Source organism: Loxodonta africana, chromosome X (assembly GCF_030014295.1).
Source record: "Loxodonta africana isolate mLoxAfr1 chromosome X, mLoxAfr1.hap2, whole genome shotgun sequence".
Lineage (NCBI taxonomy): Eukaryota > Metazoa > Chordata > Mammalia > Proboscidea > Elephantidae > Loxodonta > Loxodonta africana.
The window spans coordinates 20,105,439-20,122,532 of NC_087369.1; the positions used below are offsets into that span (position 1 = coordinate 20,105,439).

The 17,094-nt window shown below is 38.6% G+C and overlaps 1 protein-coding gene across 2 annotated transcripts in view; it reads left to right on the plus strand.

The window, feature by feature from the left end:
* Positions 1 to 17,094, plus strand: part of CDKL5 (cyclin dependent kinase like 5) — a 252,300-nt gene that overhangs the window by 109,536 nt on the left and 125,670 nt on the right. For both annotated transcript variants that reach the window (XM_064278058.1, XM_003416028.4), the window contains one exon: positions 28 to 62. In XM_064278058.1, coding sequence (XP_064134128.1) covers positions 28 to 62 — 35 coding nt within the window. The remainder of the gene's footprint in view (positions 1 to 27; positions 63 to 17,094) is intronic.

Here is a 17,094-nt window from a genome sequence, read left to right on the forward strand (position 1 = left end):
ATTGCTTACTTTTTTTTTTAATTATAGGAGCCTATGGAGTTGTTCTTAAATGCAGACACAAGGTAAGTACATGCTTTTTAAAAAGAAAATATATGTATAACTGTTTTGGAACTAGTACAGTGCTCTTCGCCTGTGGGAATGTAGTTAAAACTGGCTATGATGATGATGCTTAATGAAGTGGAGTTAATATGTGAACGCAGAAAAAGGAGACGACTTCTGGACACGCTTTGTCATGATCAGGTAATCATTAGCTCTTTGTGATCGTGTGTTATTTTTTCACCTATGTATAGGTGAAAAGTTAACTAACAGGTTGAGAGAAAAAAGTGGTGCAATGGAAAGAAGAAAGCAGGGTAGCGACCGATCTAATTCATGTCAAAGTACTTATGAGCAAGGAGGAATTTCATTCAGTATTTTTCATGTAGATCCAATAACAGGTTGCTGGATGGATTTGGGTCCAGATTTTGAAGAGTACTGTGTAGGTGTTTGGTTATGGAATAGGGCTTGGGATAATAGTATAATTATGATTACTGGCTATATAGTTGATCACCCTTGAACACAGTCCTGAAATGAATTTTATTATAGATTATTTGACAGTGATAATAATCACAAATTATTCTCGGCAGTTACTTGGAAGTTGCACCATGGCGAGCATGTTTTACTCAGAGACTAAGGTGGCAAATGTTGAAGCTATAACAATTTCAAATGTTAGATTAAATATTTTTCATTATGGTATACTTAATCTGAATACTGTATTAATATTTGGCCTCACGTTATTTTGTGTTTAGTTTGTTAAGATAATGGTTTTATGTTTTTTGTGATATATTTTATAGTATCTGAAGGTGGTCTTAGCAATTTAACATGAAACATATAAATTACACTCTTGAACCTATCTATCAAGAGTAATGTGTGTATGTGTAAATATATCTATGTAAAAAAAAGTATACACCTATATATTTACTTACACACAAATAAAGATGATATCATTTTTTTTTCCTGTTGTACAAAATACTACCTACCGTTAGAATTTAAGGCTTCATAACAGTTAATATATTTTTAGGCTTTAGATTATAAATCTCTTACTTTGATTCAATGAATTCTGTTATCCTTGAAATTGGGTGTTTGAATTATTTTATGTTGGTAATAGTTAATCTGAAGATCTATTTGCCAGTAAATCCTCAAAAAATGGTTTAAATACTATTGGTTCTTGATTAGGGACGATTAGGAATTTAAAATAATAAATTCAGTATAATCAAAATAAATTTAGTACCTTGGCTATCTTGTTAAAAAATATTACTGCAGTTTGAAATTAAACAAATGGAAAGCTCCCTAATGAAATGCTATGCTTTTACCGAGTTGCCTTGAGTCACAATACATTTCTGAAGCTTTTAAAAAATAAAATTCCTAGGGGAATACTACTCAGGAGAAATAGGCAGTTAGTTTCCCAGTTAAATTTGATAGTTTCATGGACATAATACCTCCTTTAATACCATGGCTCTTCTTATACAGCATGGCAAATGGAAGCTTCAGCTCTTAATCTTAGGTTTTAAAACCCCAAGATTTCTGACATATGTACACACGCATACATTATACATATATCTGATCGATATATATGTACATATTGCACACACAAAAAAACCAATGCCATCGAGTCGACACAGTATGTACAAATAAACCAAAAAACCAAACCTGTTGCCGTGGAGTCGATTCCAACTCATAATTACCCCGTGTGATGGAGTTGAACTGCCCCATAGGGTTTCCAAGGCTGTGATCTTTATGGGAGCAGGCCACCAGGTCTTTTCTCCTGCGGAGCTGCTGGTGGGTTCTAACTGCCAACCTTTCGGTTAGCAGCCGAGCACTTGACCATTGTGCCATCAAACCAAATACAACACATTGCCGTCTAGTTGATTCCGACTCATAGTGACCCTATAGGACATGGCAGAACTGCCCCCATAGGGTTTCCCAGGTTGTAATCTTTACAGAAGCAGACTGCCACATCTTTTACCCACAGAGCGGCTGCTGGGTTCGAACCACCAACCTTTCAGTTAGCAGCCAAGTGCTTAACCACTGTGCCAGCAGGGCTCATTTATATACAAATATGTAAATCATCCAACAGTATTTTCTCTCAGTCTTTGTTGCACTTCGACCTGAAATTCCTTTCCCTGTACTTTCTTTCGACATTATGTGTCCTTCCCTTCTGTCTTTTATGCAGAAGTGAAGTTTGTTAGTCAAATATATCGGTTTTGTTACCTGTTCCTGGTTGGTTCTCATAATGCTCACTGTTAGTGCCAGCAAGGTGGGCCCAGAGTGGAAATCGATGAGAATGGACATCTCTGCTCTTGGGAAACCAACGCTAAATGGCAACTGGGATTCCTGGGGGCTATGTGTTTTTCTTTTTTTATGTGTAGGGTACTTTGAGTTACAAGGATGAATAAAACAGTTTATTTTTGTCCTCGAATGCCTTCTGATCTGTCTGAAGAAAGAAGAAGAATAGATACTTTAAAAGATGACCCGTAAGGTCGCTGCAAATGAGATTATACCTAAAAATTTGTGTTTTTACTCTCCGTCACTAAACGAGGGACTCACAGACCAGCTCTCAAAACATCGTTGCTTTCTCCTTTTATTGGCCTAAAGAAAAAATACCACTGGATGGAAATTCAAAGCATGAATTAGTTGCCTACCCAGTAATAACTCTTTTTAGAAACTGCAGCTGTTTAGTCACTAGACTTGTTATAGTATATCCTTTTTTTTCCAGCTGAAATCATACCTTCACATCTATACCCCATTATCGAAAAAGAGAGATTTGGATGCTTCTGGCGGGATTTATGCTCTGGGATCAAACAAATGGACTATTGTGAAACTTCATGTTATACTTAAAAATGGATATAACCTTCCTTGTTGTATCCACCATTACATGTAAAATAACCGCGCCTGTATATTTTGCATACCTTTTAACAATGTAGTGAAATGCTTATAAAAATGTATAAATCAAGCTTCACAGAAGACCACCCACTAACCCACTGCCATGGAGCCTTTTAAAAGGTAGCATGGGTGTGCTGTATTTTTATGCGGATAATGCGCACCTTTTCCATTTGTTTGCCAGCTGCGCTATGCTAATTTTTTTACAGCAATATGTGGAAGGGGGCAAACAGATGTAGAAGGCTCGCGTTATTTGTGTAAAATTACAGTGTGTATAATTCCTAGCATGTTGTACTCTATTCGAGCAAATATGAAAGAAAGGCACTGTTTTAATCTTTATACTTTTGCAAGAGTTTAGAGGTCATGTTTTATAAACAGGTGTATCTTTGTGAACACAATATGACATTGAGCTATTCCAGGCCGAAGACCATACTTTTTAACTTACCACCCAATTTAAAAAGAAAAAGAAAACTGTACTCTTTTCCTGACAGCTTCTGTTTATTGTTCTATATACATGTTGGCATGCATATGAAAAATCTTGGTAATGAATGTTAAGCTTCTATTTATGGCTCCTTATGACCGATTACACTGGAAGACATTCTGATTGGGGCCTTTCCCCTAAAGATATGCATTGCTGATTTGTATCTCTGTTGTGATGTGCCCAGGAGAGGCGAGGCATGTTTTACGGCACATTTTTCTTTGCAGAAGCCTAAAGAGGTCATTCTCACAACAACATAGGGGGAATTGAATGGGGTTGTTGAAATAGGGAGGTGCAAGATTAAAGCTTGAGGAAAGAGGTGGTGGCAGTGTGATAGGGAGACGTTGTAGGGCAATACTCATGGATCCTGGGTAGGGGAAGTGCTGATTCATGTACATCCTTTCCTCTGCCTGAGGTTGATTTATCAGTGCTCTTGGTCTGTTTGTTTGATTAGTAATTGATTTTTTTAGATTCTGGGTCACGTATAAGGAGTGCTGGTGGCACCGTGGTTAAGCTCTCGGCTGCTAACTGAACGGTAGGTGGTCGGAACCCACCAGATGCTCCGTGGCATAAAGATGTGGCAGCCTGCTTCCATAAAGATTACAGCCTTGGAAACCCTATGGGGCAGCTCTGCCCTGTCCTGTAGGGTCGCTATGAGTCGGAGTCAACTCGATGGCAATAGGTTTGGTTTTGTTTAGTTTAGGTCACGTGTGCCCCTAAGATAGCTAATTATACAAAGCTGTGAACAGTCCCTTATTGTGGTATAGCCTATAAGTGTTCAATAAATAATGAAGTTGATTTAAGTTAAACCCACTGCTTTAAGTTAGAGAATTGAAAATGAAGGCCAAAGTAGAGAGGTATTGCAGAGTGTCAGGGACTCGATCCCTGCAGAAGGGGAGGGATTTGAATGTGGTAAAGTGGAAAAGCACTGGTACCATTTATTGGATTGGAACATTTATAACGATTATATAAGTTTTGGGGAGAAAATGATGAGTTTTACTTTAAAAATAAGGGATTAAAATGGTAGCAGAATATCAGCCTGAATATTAAAAAATACCACATATTGAGAATCTACCATGTGCTAGGCACTCTACTAGATGTTTTACATTTGATCTCCACAACAACCCTACTTTTATCCCCATTTTTCAGGTGAAGAAACTGAGTCTCAGAGAGGTTATATAACAGGGCCGAGATTATGCAGCTGATGAGTAGTGGAACTAGGCTTTGATCCGACTCTGGAAATAACTAGCTTTAGCATGAAATGGAGCTATGAAATGATAGTAACCTTCCGAGAATGAGTGCAGAGCAGAGTGAAGGGGATATTTAAAATTGTGAGACTGAAATAAGAAAGGTAGACAGACCTCTTGGAAGCAAGGAAGAAAAAAATTTTCTATGTGGTATTCACCAGCGGTGTAAAACTCTGTGAAAATGTCCCTAATAGGATTTTGGAGTGAGAGAACCCATCTCATTTAACTGCCATTTTTTAATGGCGTCTTTTAAGTGAAATGCTGTGCTGAATGCTGGATTGTAAGAGGTAAAAGAGAGAGTAAACTCCTTGCTGTCGAGTCAGTTACAAATCATAGTGACCCTATACGCCCCCACAGGATTTCCAAGGAGCGGCTAGTGGATTCAAACTGCCATCCTTTTGGTTCACAGCTAAGAGCTTAACCACTTTGCCACAAGAGCTCCGAGGAGAGATTAGATAAAGAAAATTGGGATTGCACTGTTTTTCTTTCTTGGGAGTTGAGAAATTGAGACTGAGAGTAGTAAGAAGAGTAGATTTGAAGAAGATACTTGAGGAAAAGTCATGAACCATCACCAACTTCACAGATTATTTATGGTTATTTGGGGATGATGCCTTGGGCAAACCCTGGTGGCATAGTGGTTAAATGCTACATCTGCTAACCAAAAGGTCAGCAGTTTGAATCCGCCACGTGCTCCTTGGAAACTCTATGGGAGAGTTCTACTCTGCCCTATAGGGCGGCTGTGAGTCAGGATCGACTTGACGGCAGCGGGTTTGGGTTTTTTGCCTTGGGCAGATGGCTGCCATTTAAACTCACGCAGTTATTTTCTATGAAAATAAAATGAACCTTTATTGTTACAGGTTTTTTTTTCTTTCACATTATTTAATTTAAAACAATTTTTCGTCTTAAGTTTTATATATGAATTGAGTTTTTTTTTAATTTTGTGTTTTAAGTGAAAGTTTACAAATCAAGTCAGTCTCTCACACAAAAACTTATAAACACCTTGCTACATAATCCCGATTGCTCTTCCCCTAATGAGAGCCCGCTTCCTCCCTCCACTCTCTTTTCCTGTCCATTTCGTCACCTTCTAACCCCCTCCACCCTCTCATCTCCCCTCCAGGCAGGAGATACCAACATAGTCTCAAGTGTCCACCTGATCCAAGAAGCTCACTCCTCACCAGCATCCCTCTCCAACCCATTGTCCAGTCCAATCCCTGACTGAAGAGTTGGCTTTGGGAACGTTCCTACCCTGGGCCAACAGAAGGACTGGGGGCCAGGACCACAGGGGTCCTTCCAGTCTCAGTCACACCATTAAGTCTGGTCTTTTTATGAGAATTTGGGGTATGCATCCCACTGCTCTCCTGCTCCCTCAGGGGTTCTCTGTTGCATTCCCTGTCAGAGTGGTCATTGGTTGTAGCCGGGCACCATCTAGCTCTTCTGGTCTCAGGCTGATGTAGTCTCTGGTTTATGTGGCCCTTTCTGTCTCTTGGGCTCGTAATTACCTCGTGTCTTTGGTGTTCTTTATTCTCCTTTGATCCAGGTGGGTCAAGACCAATTGATGGATCTTTGATGGCCACTTGTTAGCGTTTAAGACCCTAGACCTCTCTACAAGGTGGGATGCAGAATGTTTTCTTAATACGTTTTATTATGCCAATTGACTTAGATATCCCCTAAAACCGTGGTTCCCAAACCCCTGCCTCTGCTATGCTGGCCTTTGAAGCATTCAGTTTATTCAGGAAACTTCTTTGCTTTTGGTTTAGTCCAGTTGTGCTGACCTCACCTGTATTGTGTGTTATCTTACCCCTCACCTCAAGAGGTTGGCAGTTCAAATCCACCAGGCGCTCCTTGGAAACTCGATGGGGCAGTTCTCCTCTGTCCTATAGGGTCGCTATGAGTCAGAATCGACTTGACAGCAGTGGGTTACCTAAAGTAGTTCTTATCTACTATCTAATTAGTGAATACCTCCTCCCACCCTCCCTCCCCCCTCTTGTAACCATCAAAGAATATTTTCTTCTCTGCTTAAACTATTTCTTGAGTTCTTATAATAGTGGTCTTATACAATATTTGTCCTTTTGCAACTGACTAATTTCACTGAGCATAATGTCTTCCAGATTCCCCCATGTTATGAAATGTTTCAGAGATTCATCACTGTTCTTTATCAGTGTGTAGCATTCCCTTGTGTGAATATACCATAATTTATTTATCCATTCTTCCGTTGATGGGCACCTTGGTTGCTTCCATCTTTTTGTTATTGTAAACAGTGCTGCAGTGAACATGGGTGGGCATATATCTGTTTGTGTGAAGGCTCTTATTTCTCTAGGATATATTCCAAGGAGTAGGATTGCTGGATCGTAGTTCTATTTCTAGCTTTTTAAGGAAGCGCCAAATCGATTTCCCAAGTGGTTGTACCATTTGACATTCCCACCAGCAGTGTAGAAGTGTTCCAGTCTCTCCACAGCCTCTCCAACATTTATTGTTTTGTGTTTTTTGGATTAATGCCAGCCTTGTTGGAGTGAGATGAAATCTCATTGTAGTTTTGATTTGCATTTCTCTGCTGGTTAATGATTATGGGCATTTCCTCATATATCTTTTACCTGAATGTCTCCTTTAGTGAATTGTCTGTTCATATCTTTTGCCCATTTTTTAATTGGGTTATTTGTCTTTTTGCAGTTGAGCTTTTACAGTATCGTGTAGATTTTAGAGATTAGATGCTGATTGGAAATGTCATAGCTAAAAACTTGATCCCAGCCTGTAGGTAGTCTTTTTACTCTTTTGGTGAAGTCTTTGGATGAGCATAGGTGTTTGATTTTTAGGAGCTCCCAGTTATCTAGTTTTTCTTCTGCATTGTTAATAATGTTTTGTATACTGTTTATGCCATGTATTAGGGCTCCTAACGTTGTCCCTATTTTGTCTTCCATGATTTTTATCATTTTAGATTTTGTATTTAGGTCTTTGATCCATTTTGAGCTCGTTTTTGTGCATGGAGTGAGGTACGGGTCTTGTTTCATTTTTTTGCAGATGGGTATCCAGTTATGCCAGCACCATTTGTTAAAAAGACTGTCTTTTCCGCACTTAACTGTTTTGGGGCCTTTGTCAAATATCAACTGCTCATATGTGGATGGATTTATTTCTGGATTCTCAATGAATTGAGTTTTTAAAACAAAAATTAAAGAGCTACGTCAACAGTGAGACACTGTTATGACATCAGTTTTATTATTTACATGATCATTACATTCCTCCTTGTGTGTATAGTGCACGAATAAGACGAGAGTTCTTTTCTGTGTGCAAAAATTCTAGCATTTAAAAAAAAATTATTGACAGGCTTGGGGCTTTTACTAAAGAGTGTAAGATGTTGGAAATATTTCAGTATTAGTTGATTATTTCATGATAATAATTTTTATAAAAATACTCCCTCTTAAGTGACATTGATGACAGGTTATGGAGATTAATAAGATGCCATTGTTAAACTGGACTTCAGGTCAGGAACAAAGACGGCAGGAATCATTAACGGGGCAAAAAAGATCTCTGTCTTCTCTTACAGAAACACTTGCATAGAACCATTATTTGTTTGGTTTCCTCTCTTGACCCTGTTCTTGTTGCTGACCCAATAATTGTGGAACACCTATGGTACACCACAACAGTGTCACCAAAATTGTATGTCTTTGTAATATAATGTATTGTGATATTTGAAGCTTCATCTCTTGAAATTGCAGCTTCTAATATTTTGTGTTTTGGGTTCTGCTACTGTGTTTATGGAGTGAAAACTACCTGTGTTTCTGTTATTTTCTTATCAGTAAATGAAATAATGACTCATAGGTCATTTTCCAGGTCTACCTGACTTCTTTAGGGAACTAGAAGAGTTTTGGACCTTTGCAGCCTTCCTGGTTGCCTTTGTCCTCATTATCATAGTCAGGGCTTTGTTTTTTGATTGCCTTTTTAAAATAAATAGAATAGGGGAATGATCACATTTGGTCTAGCCATTATTGGCTCTCCATGTATCTGTACAGAGTACTTGACCTCGTTTATCCTTCCACTGTGACTCAGTTCCTAAATGATCATCCCTTTCCACCCCCCATCTAGAGAATGAGTTGGCTGGGTCATTAGATGGACTTTAAAGTCCCTTTTATGCTAACCATAAAAACAAAATTAATTCAAAGAAGAGAATGTTCTTTCTACACCTTCTTAAGATGAGTAATTTCTTCATCAGCCTCTGATAAATGTCTCTTTTAGTGATTTACAGTAGCTCGTTAGTGTAACTTTTTGTCAAAACTTCAGGAGCAAAAATAAGGGTGGATCATTTTACTATACAGGGCCTGAAATATAGATTTACTGGTAATATAAGAAAAGGAGCTAGTTAACAAATGACCATATAATGGGTATTCTTAAGTATTTAAATGTAACTCTTTATCAGTGGTTGAAATCCCTGACTGGAAAGTAGTACATAGTGCTCTATTTCTACAGGAAAAATAATCCAGCCCCGAAATATTATATAATTAGAAGCTATAGCTCATATTCAATAATACTGTTGAGCTTTAACATTTCTTATTTTAAAATTTGTTTCATATATTAAAGCATTTAATTTTTAAAAAATTTTTATTGTGCTTTAAGTGAAACTTTACAAATCAAGTCAGCCTAGCACCCAAAAACTTATATACACCTAGCTACATACTCCCAGTTGCTCTCCCCGTAATGAGACAGTCCGCTCCCTCCCTTCACTCTCTCTTTTCTTGTCCATGTCACCAGCTTCTAACCCCCTATACCCTATCATCTCCCCTCTAGGGAGGAGATGCCAACATAGTCCCAAGTGTCCACCTGATCCAAGAAGCTCACTCCTCACCACATCCCTCTCCAACCCATTGTCCAGTCCAATCCCTGTCTGAAGAGTTGGTAAAGCATTTAATTTTTTTAAAATGAGCTTTTTTTTTTAATTACCTCCTGTACTTAAATCAAGAGCCTTGGTGGCACAATGGTTAAATACTCGGCTACTAACTGAAAGTTTGGCAGTTTGAACCCACTGGCTACTCTACAGGAGAAAGACGTGGCAGTCTGCTTATGCCCTATGGAGCGGTTCTTCTCTGCCCTGTAGGGTCACTATGAGTCGGAATCGACTTGACAGCAATGGCTTGGGTGCTTAAAGCACCGTGTCCTAGGCATGGCATGATAAAGTAATTCAACTAAATATCTGTTTAAGGAAAATCTTTTGAGTGCCTATAAAATGTCAGGCACTGTGCTAGGCACTGACTCTGCAAAAATCAATACGGTGTAGTTCCTACATTTGAGGAATTCAGTCTAGCATATATAAATTAACAAAAACCCACTGCCGTCGAGTCGATTCTGACTCATAGCGACCCTATAGGACAGAGTAGAATGGTTATTTTTTCTGCTGTCAGGGAACATAAAAACATTGTTTGGGGAAGAGTAAATTTGGGAGAAGATTGTGGTTGAAATCATAGTGTGAAACCTTTTTTTTTTTAAATAATTTTTATCGTGCTTTAAGTGAAAGTTTACAAATCAAGTCAGTCTCTCACACAAAAACCCATATACACCTTGCTACACACTCCCAATTACTCTCCCCCTAATGAGACAGCCCACTCTCCCTCCACTCTCTCTTTTCGTGTCCATTTCACCAGCTTCTAACCCCCTCCACCCTCTCATCTCCCCTCCAGGCAGGAGATGCCAACATAGTCTCAAGTGTCCACCTGATCCAAGAAGCTCACTCCTCACCAGCATCCCTCTCCAACCCACTGTCCAGTCCAATACAGAGAGTTGGCTTCGGGAGTGGTTCCTGTCCTGGGCCAACAGAAGGTCTGGGAGCCATGGCCGCCAGGGTCCTTCCAGTCTCAGTCAGACCATTAAGTCTGGTCTTTTTATGAGAATTTGGGGTATGCATCCCACTGCTCTCCTGCTCCCTGAGGGGTTCTCTGTTGTGTTCCCTGTCAGGGCAGTCGTCGGTTGTAGCCGGGCACCATCTAGTTCTTCTGGTCTCAGGATGACGTAGTCTCTAGTTCATGTGGCCCTTTCTGTCTCTTAGGCTTGTAATCACCTTGTGTCCTTGGTGTTCTTCATTCTCCTTTGATCCAGGTGGGTTGAGACCAATTGATGCATCTTAGATGGCTGCTTGCTACCGTTTAAGACACCAGAGGCCGCTCCTCAAAGTGAGATGCAGAATGTTTTCTTAATAGATTTTATTATGCCCATTGGCTTAGATGTCCACTGAAATCATGGTCCCCAGACCCCTGTGCCTGCTACACTGGCCTTCAAAGCATTCAGTTTATTCAGGAAACTTCTTTGCTTTTGGTTTAGTCCAATTGTGCTGACCTCACCTGTATTGTGTGCTGTCCTTCCCTTCACCTAAAGTAGTTCTAATCTACAGTCTAATTAGTGAATTCTCATCCAGCACCCTCCCTCCCTCCCCCCTCTCGTAACCACAGAAGAATGTTTTCTTCTCAGTTTAAACTATTTCTCAAGTTCTTATAATAGTGGTCTTATACAATATTTGTCCTTTTGCAACTGACTAATTTCACTCAGCATAATGCCTTCCAGGTTCCTCCATGTTACGAAATGTTTCACAGATTCCTCACTGTTCTTTATCGATGCATAGTATTCCATTGTGTGAATATACCATAATTTATTTATCCATTCATCCGTTGATGGGCACCTTGGTTGCTTCCATCTTTTTGCTATTGTAAACAGTGCTGCAATAAACATGGGTGTGCATGTATCTGTTTGTGTAAAGGCTCTTATTTCTCTAGGATATATTCCAAGGAGTGGGATTGCTGGATCGTATGGTAGTTCTGTTTCTAGCTTTTTAAGGAAGCACCAGATTGATTTCCAAAGCGGTTGTACGAATTGGCATTCCCACCAGCAGTGTAGAAGTGCTCCAATCTCTCCACAGCCTCTCCAACATTTATTGTTTGTGTTTTTTGGATTAATGCCAGCCTTGTTGGAGTGAGATGAAATCTCATTGTAGTTTTGATCTGCATTTCTCTAATGGCTAATGATCGTGAACATTTCCTCATATATCTGTTAGCTACCTGAATGTCTTCTTTAGTGAAGTGTCTATTCATATCTTTGCCCATTTTTTAATTGGGTTATTTTTTTGCAGTTGAGTTTTTGTAGTATCATGTAGATTTTAGAGATCAGGCGCTGATCAGAAATGTCATAGCTAAAAACTTTTTCCCAGCCTGTAGGTAGTCTTTTTACTCTTTTGGTGAAGTCTTTGGATGAGCATAGGTGTTTGATTTTTAGGAGCTCCCAGTTATCTAGTTTTTCTTCTCCATTGTTAGTAATGTTTTGTATACTGTTTATGCCATGTATTAGGGCTCCTAACGCTGTCCCTATTTTTTCTTCCATGATCTTTATCGTTTTAGATTTTATATTTAGGTCTTTGATCCATTTTGAGTTAGTTTTTGTGCATGGTGGGAGATATGGGTCTTGTTTCATTTTTTTTGGAGATGGGTATCAGTTATGCCAGCACCATTTGTTAAAAAGACTGTCTTTTCCCCATTTAACTGTTTGGGGGCCTTTGTCAAATATTAACTGCTCATATGTGGATGGATTTATGTCTGGATTCTCAATTCTGTTCCATTGGTCCATGTATCTGTTGTTGTATCAGTACCAGGGTGTTCTGACTACTATGGCGGTATAATAGGTTCTAAACTCAGGTAAAGTAAGGCCTCCCACTTTGTTCTTCTTTTTCAGTAATGCCTTATTTATCCGGGGCATTTTTCCCTTCCATATGAAGTTGGTGATTTGTTTCTCCATCTCATTAAAGAATGTTGTTGGGATTGGGATCGGAATTGCATTAAATGTATAGATCGCTTTTGATAGAATAGATGTTTTTATAATGTTGAGTCTTCCTATCCATGAGCAAGGTATGTTCTTCCACTTATGGAAGTCTCTTTTGGTTTCTTGCAGAAGTGTACTGTAGTTTTCTTTGTATAAGTCTTTTACTTCTCTGGTAAGATTTATTCCTAAGTATTTTATCTTCTTGGGGGCTACTGTAAATGGCATTGATTTGGTAATTTCCTCTTTGATGTTCTTTTTGTTGGTGTACAGGATTCCAACTGATTTTTGTATGTTTATCTTGTATCCTGACTCTCTGCTGACCTCTTCTATTAGTTTCAGTAGTTTTCTGGAGAATTCCTTAGGGTTTTCTGTATATAAGATCATGTCATCTGCAAATAGAGATACTTTGACTTCTTCCTTGCCTATCTGGATGCCCTTTATTTCTTTATCTAGCCTAATTGCTCTGGCTAGGACTTCCAGCACAATGTTGAATAAGAGTGGTGATAAAGGGCATCCTTGGCTGCTTCCCAGTCTCAATGGGAATGTTTTCAGGCTCTCTCCATTTAGGGTGATGTTGGCTGTTGGCTTTGTATAAATGCCCTTTATTATGTTGAGGAATTTTCCTTCTGTGCCTATTTTGCTGAGAGTTTTTATCATGAATGAGTGTTAAACTTTGTCAAATGCCTTTTCTGCATCAATTGATAAAATCATGTGATTCTTATCTTTTGTTTTATTTATGTGGTAGATTACATTAATTGTTTTTCTAATGTTGAACCATCCCTGCATACCTGATATGAATCCCACTTGGTCATGGTGAATTATTTTTTTTTGATATGTTGTTGAATTGTATTTGCTAGAATTTTGTTGAGGATTTTTGCATCTACGTTCATGAGGGATATAGGTCTATAATTTTCTTATCTTGTGGTGTCTTTACCTGGTTTTGGTATCAGGGATATCGTGGCTTCGTAATATGAGTTTGGGAGTATTCCGTCCTTTTCTATGCTCTGGAATACCTTTAGTCGTAGTGGTGTTAACTCTTCTCTGAAAGTTTGGTAGAACTCTGCAGTGAAGCCATCTGGACCAGGGCTTTTTTTTTTGTTGGGAGTTTTTTGATTCCCTTTTCAATCTCTTCTTTTGTTATGGGTCTATTTAGCTGTTCTACCTCTGTGTTAGTTTAGGTAGGTAGTGTGTTTCTAGGAATTCATCCATTTCTTCTAGGTTTTCAAATTTGTTAGAGTACAGTTTTTCATAGTAATCTGATATGATTCTTTTAATTTCAGTTGGGTCTGTTGTAATATCGCCCCTCTCATTTCTTATTTGGGTTATTTGCTTCCTGTCCTGTTTTTCTTTTGTCAGTTTGGCCAGTGGTTTATCAATTTTGTTGATTTTTTTGAAAAACCAGCTTTTGGTCTTGTTAATTCTTTCAATTGTTTTTCTGTTTTCTATTTCATTCGGTTCAGCTCCAATTTTTTTTTTTTTGTTTTGTTTTCTTCTGGTGCCATTGGGTTTCTTTTGTTGCTCTCTTTCTATTCGTTCAAGTCGTAGGGATAATTCTTTGATTTTGGCCCTTTCTTCTTTTTGGATGTGTGCATTTATTGATATAAATTGGCCTCTGAGCACTGCTTTTGCTGTGTCCCAAAGGTTCTATTAGGAAGTGTTTTCATTCTCATTGGATTCTCTGAATTTCTTTATTCCATCCTTAATGTCTTCCAGAATCCAGTCTTTTTGGAGCAGGATATTGTTCAGTTTCCGAGTGCTTGAATTCTTTTCCCTGCTTTTTTTGTTATTGATTTCCGCTTTTATGGCCTTACGGTCAGAGAAGATACTTTGTAATATTTCAGTGTTTTGGATTCTGCTAAGGCTTGCTTTATGACCTAATACGTGGTCTATTCTAGAGAATGTTCCATGCGCACTAGAAAAGAAAGTATAGTTGGTTGCTTTTGGGTGGAGTGTTCTGTATATGTCTACTAGGTCAAGTTGGTTAATTGTGGCATTTAGATCTTCCGTGTCTTTATTGAGCTTCTTTCTGGATGTCCTGTCCTTCACCAAAGTGGTGTGTTGAAGCCTCCTACTATTATTGTGGAGCTGTCTATCTCACTTTTCAATGCTGATAGAGTTTGTTTTATGTATCTTGCAGCCCTGTCATTGGGTGCATATATATTTAATATGGTTATATCTTCTTAGTGTATTGTCCCTTTAATCATTACATAATGTCCTTCCTTATCCTTTCTGATGGATTTAACTTTGAAGTCTATTTTGTCAGAAATTAATATTGCCACTCCTGCTCTTTTTTGATTGTTGTTTGCTTGATATATTTTTTTCCATCCTTTGAGCTTTGTTTGTGTCTCTATGTCTAAGGTGTGCCTCTTGTAGGCAGCATATAGACGGATCCTGTTTTTTAATGCATTCTACCACTGTCTATCTCTTTATTGGTGCATTTAGTCCATTTACATTCAGGGTAATTATGGAAAAAATTATGGATAGGTATGAATTTAGTGCTGTCATTTCGATGTCTCTTTTTGTGTGTTGTTGACAGTTTCTTTTTCCACAATTAATTTTATGTGCTGAGTAGATTTTCTTTATATGTTGTCCTTTCTTCATACTTGTTGATTTTGTTTCTGCTGAGCCTGTATTTTTCCCTTGTATTTTATTTTGATGAGTAGGATAGTTTGTCTCCTTTGTGGTTACCTTATTATTTACCCCTATTTTTCTAAATTTAAAACTAACCTTTATTTCTTTGTATAGCTGTATCTTCCTCTCCATATGGAAGGGGTATGATTACATTTCTTAGTCCCTTTTTATTATTTTAATGTTGGCTTCTTTTATATAATAACATTGCTGTTACCCTGTTTTGGGCTTTTTTTTTTTCTTCAATAATCTTGCTTTTTTTTTTTTTTTGGATTTCCCTTTCTGGGTTGACTTCTGGTTGCTCTGCCCAGTGTTTTAGTCTTGGGTTGATACCTGATATTATTGATTTTCTAACCAAACAACTCCCTTTAGTATTTCTTGTAGTTTTGGTTTGGTTTTTACAAATTCCCTAAACTTGTGTTTATCTGGAAATGTCTTAATTTCACCTTCATATTTAAGAGGCAGTTTTGATGGATACATGATTCTTGGCAGGCAGCTTTTTCCTTCAATTTTTTAAATATGTCATCCCATTGCCTTCTTGCCTGCATGGTTTCTGCTGAGTAGTCCGAGCTTATTCTTATGGCCTTTCCTTTGTAGGTGACTTTTCGTTTATCCCTCGCTGCTCTCATAATTCTCTCTTTATCTTTGGTTTTGACAAGCTTGATTATACTATGTCTCGGTGACGTTCTTTTAACATCTACCTTATGTGGCGTTCGATGAGCATCTTGGATAGATATCTTCTCATGTTTCACAATATCAGGGAAATTTTCTGCCAACAAATCTTCAACAATTTTCTCTGTATTTTCTGTTATCCCACCCTGTTCTGGTACTCCAGTCACTCGTAGGTTATTTCTGCTGATAGAGTCCCACATGATTTTTAAGGTTTCTTCATTTTTTTTAATTCTTTTATCTGATTTTTCTTCCATTGTTTTTATATTAGTGCCAAGTGATTTATCTTCGAGTTCCGAAATTCTAGCGTGTATTTGCTCAGTTCTTCTCCTCTGACTTTCTATTGAGTTGTCTAATTCTGTAATTTTATTGTTAATCTTCTGAATTTCTGATTGTTGTCTGTCTGTGGATTTTTCCGGCTTGTTAAACTTTTCATTATGTTCCTGAATAACCTTTCTAATTCCTTCAGTTGCTTTATCTGTGTGCTCCTTGGCTTGTTCTGCGTATTGCCTCATTTCCTTCCTGATGTCTTGAAGGGTTGTGTATATTAAACTTTTGTATTCTGCATCTGGTAATTTGAGGAATGCACTTTCATCTTGAAGATCCCTGGATTCTTTGTTTTGAGTGCCTGTTGAGGTGATCCTTGTCTGTTTCTTTTTGTGACTTGATATTGACTGTTTTCTCTGAGCTGCCTATAAGTTTCTGTATTAGTTTATGCTTGCTTACTGTGTCGTCACTGTTCGCTTTGTTTTGTTTTGGTATACCTCTATGGTTTGCTTGAGTGAACTAGCTTGATTATTTTCGCCTTTGGAGCTCTGGTGTCCTGTCCCCAGTTGGCTAGAGCTGTTATCATGTATATATGTCTAGGAGTCCATTCAGTTTTCTTGTATGAATTCAGCTCAGGTTTCCAGGTAGCTGATCATCAAGTGTGTGGTATAGGTTCTGTCCTAACGTCTTAGAGGGGCAGGGGTGATTGGTGTATATACTGGTATCTGATTGCAGCAGGGGGTCACGCTCTGAACGAGGCAGGGTGCTTAGAACCGACCCCCAAGTGTCTCTGAGGAAAACGCATCTCTGTTCCCTAGAGCGTGGTGGTGGGTGGGTTCTTCAGAGGGACCATGGGCACCCACAATTTTTGGTTGTAAGAACTGGGAGGTACCAGTTATCCTTGGACCCCTGTCGTGGGTGACTAGGTGACCTGAGTGTAGCTACCAGTCCTTAGGTCCCTGATATGGGTAGGCGAGGACCTTGTTTAATAGGCAAAGCAATGTCAAATATCAAACACCCACCTCTTCACCGCACAGCTGAAATGGTCGGAGTTTGCCAACAAGGGCCTATTCTCCTGAAATAGGCCCTCACAGGTCCATGCAG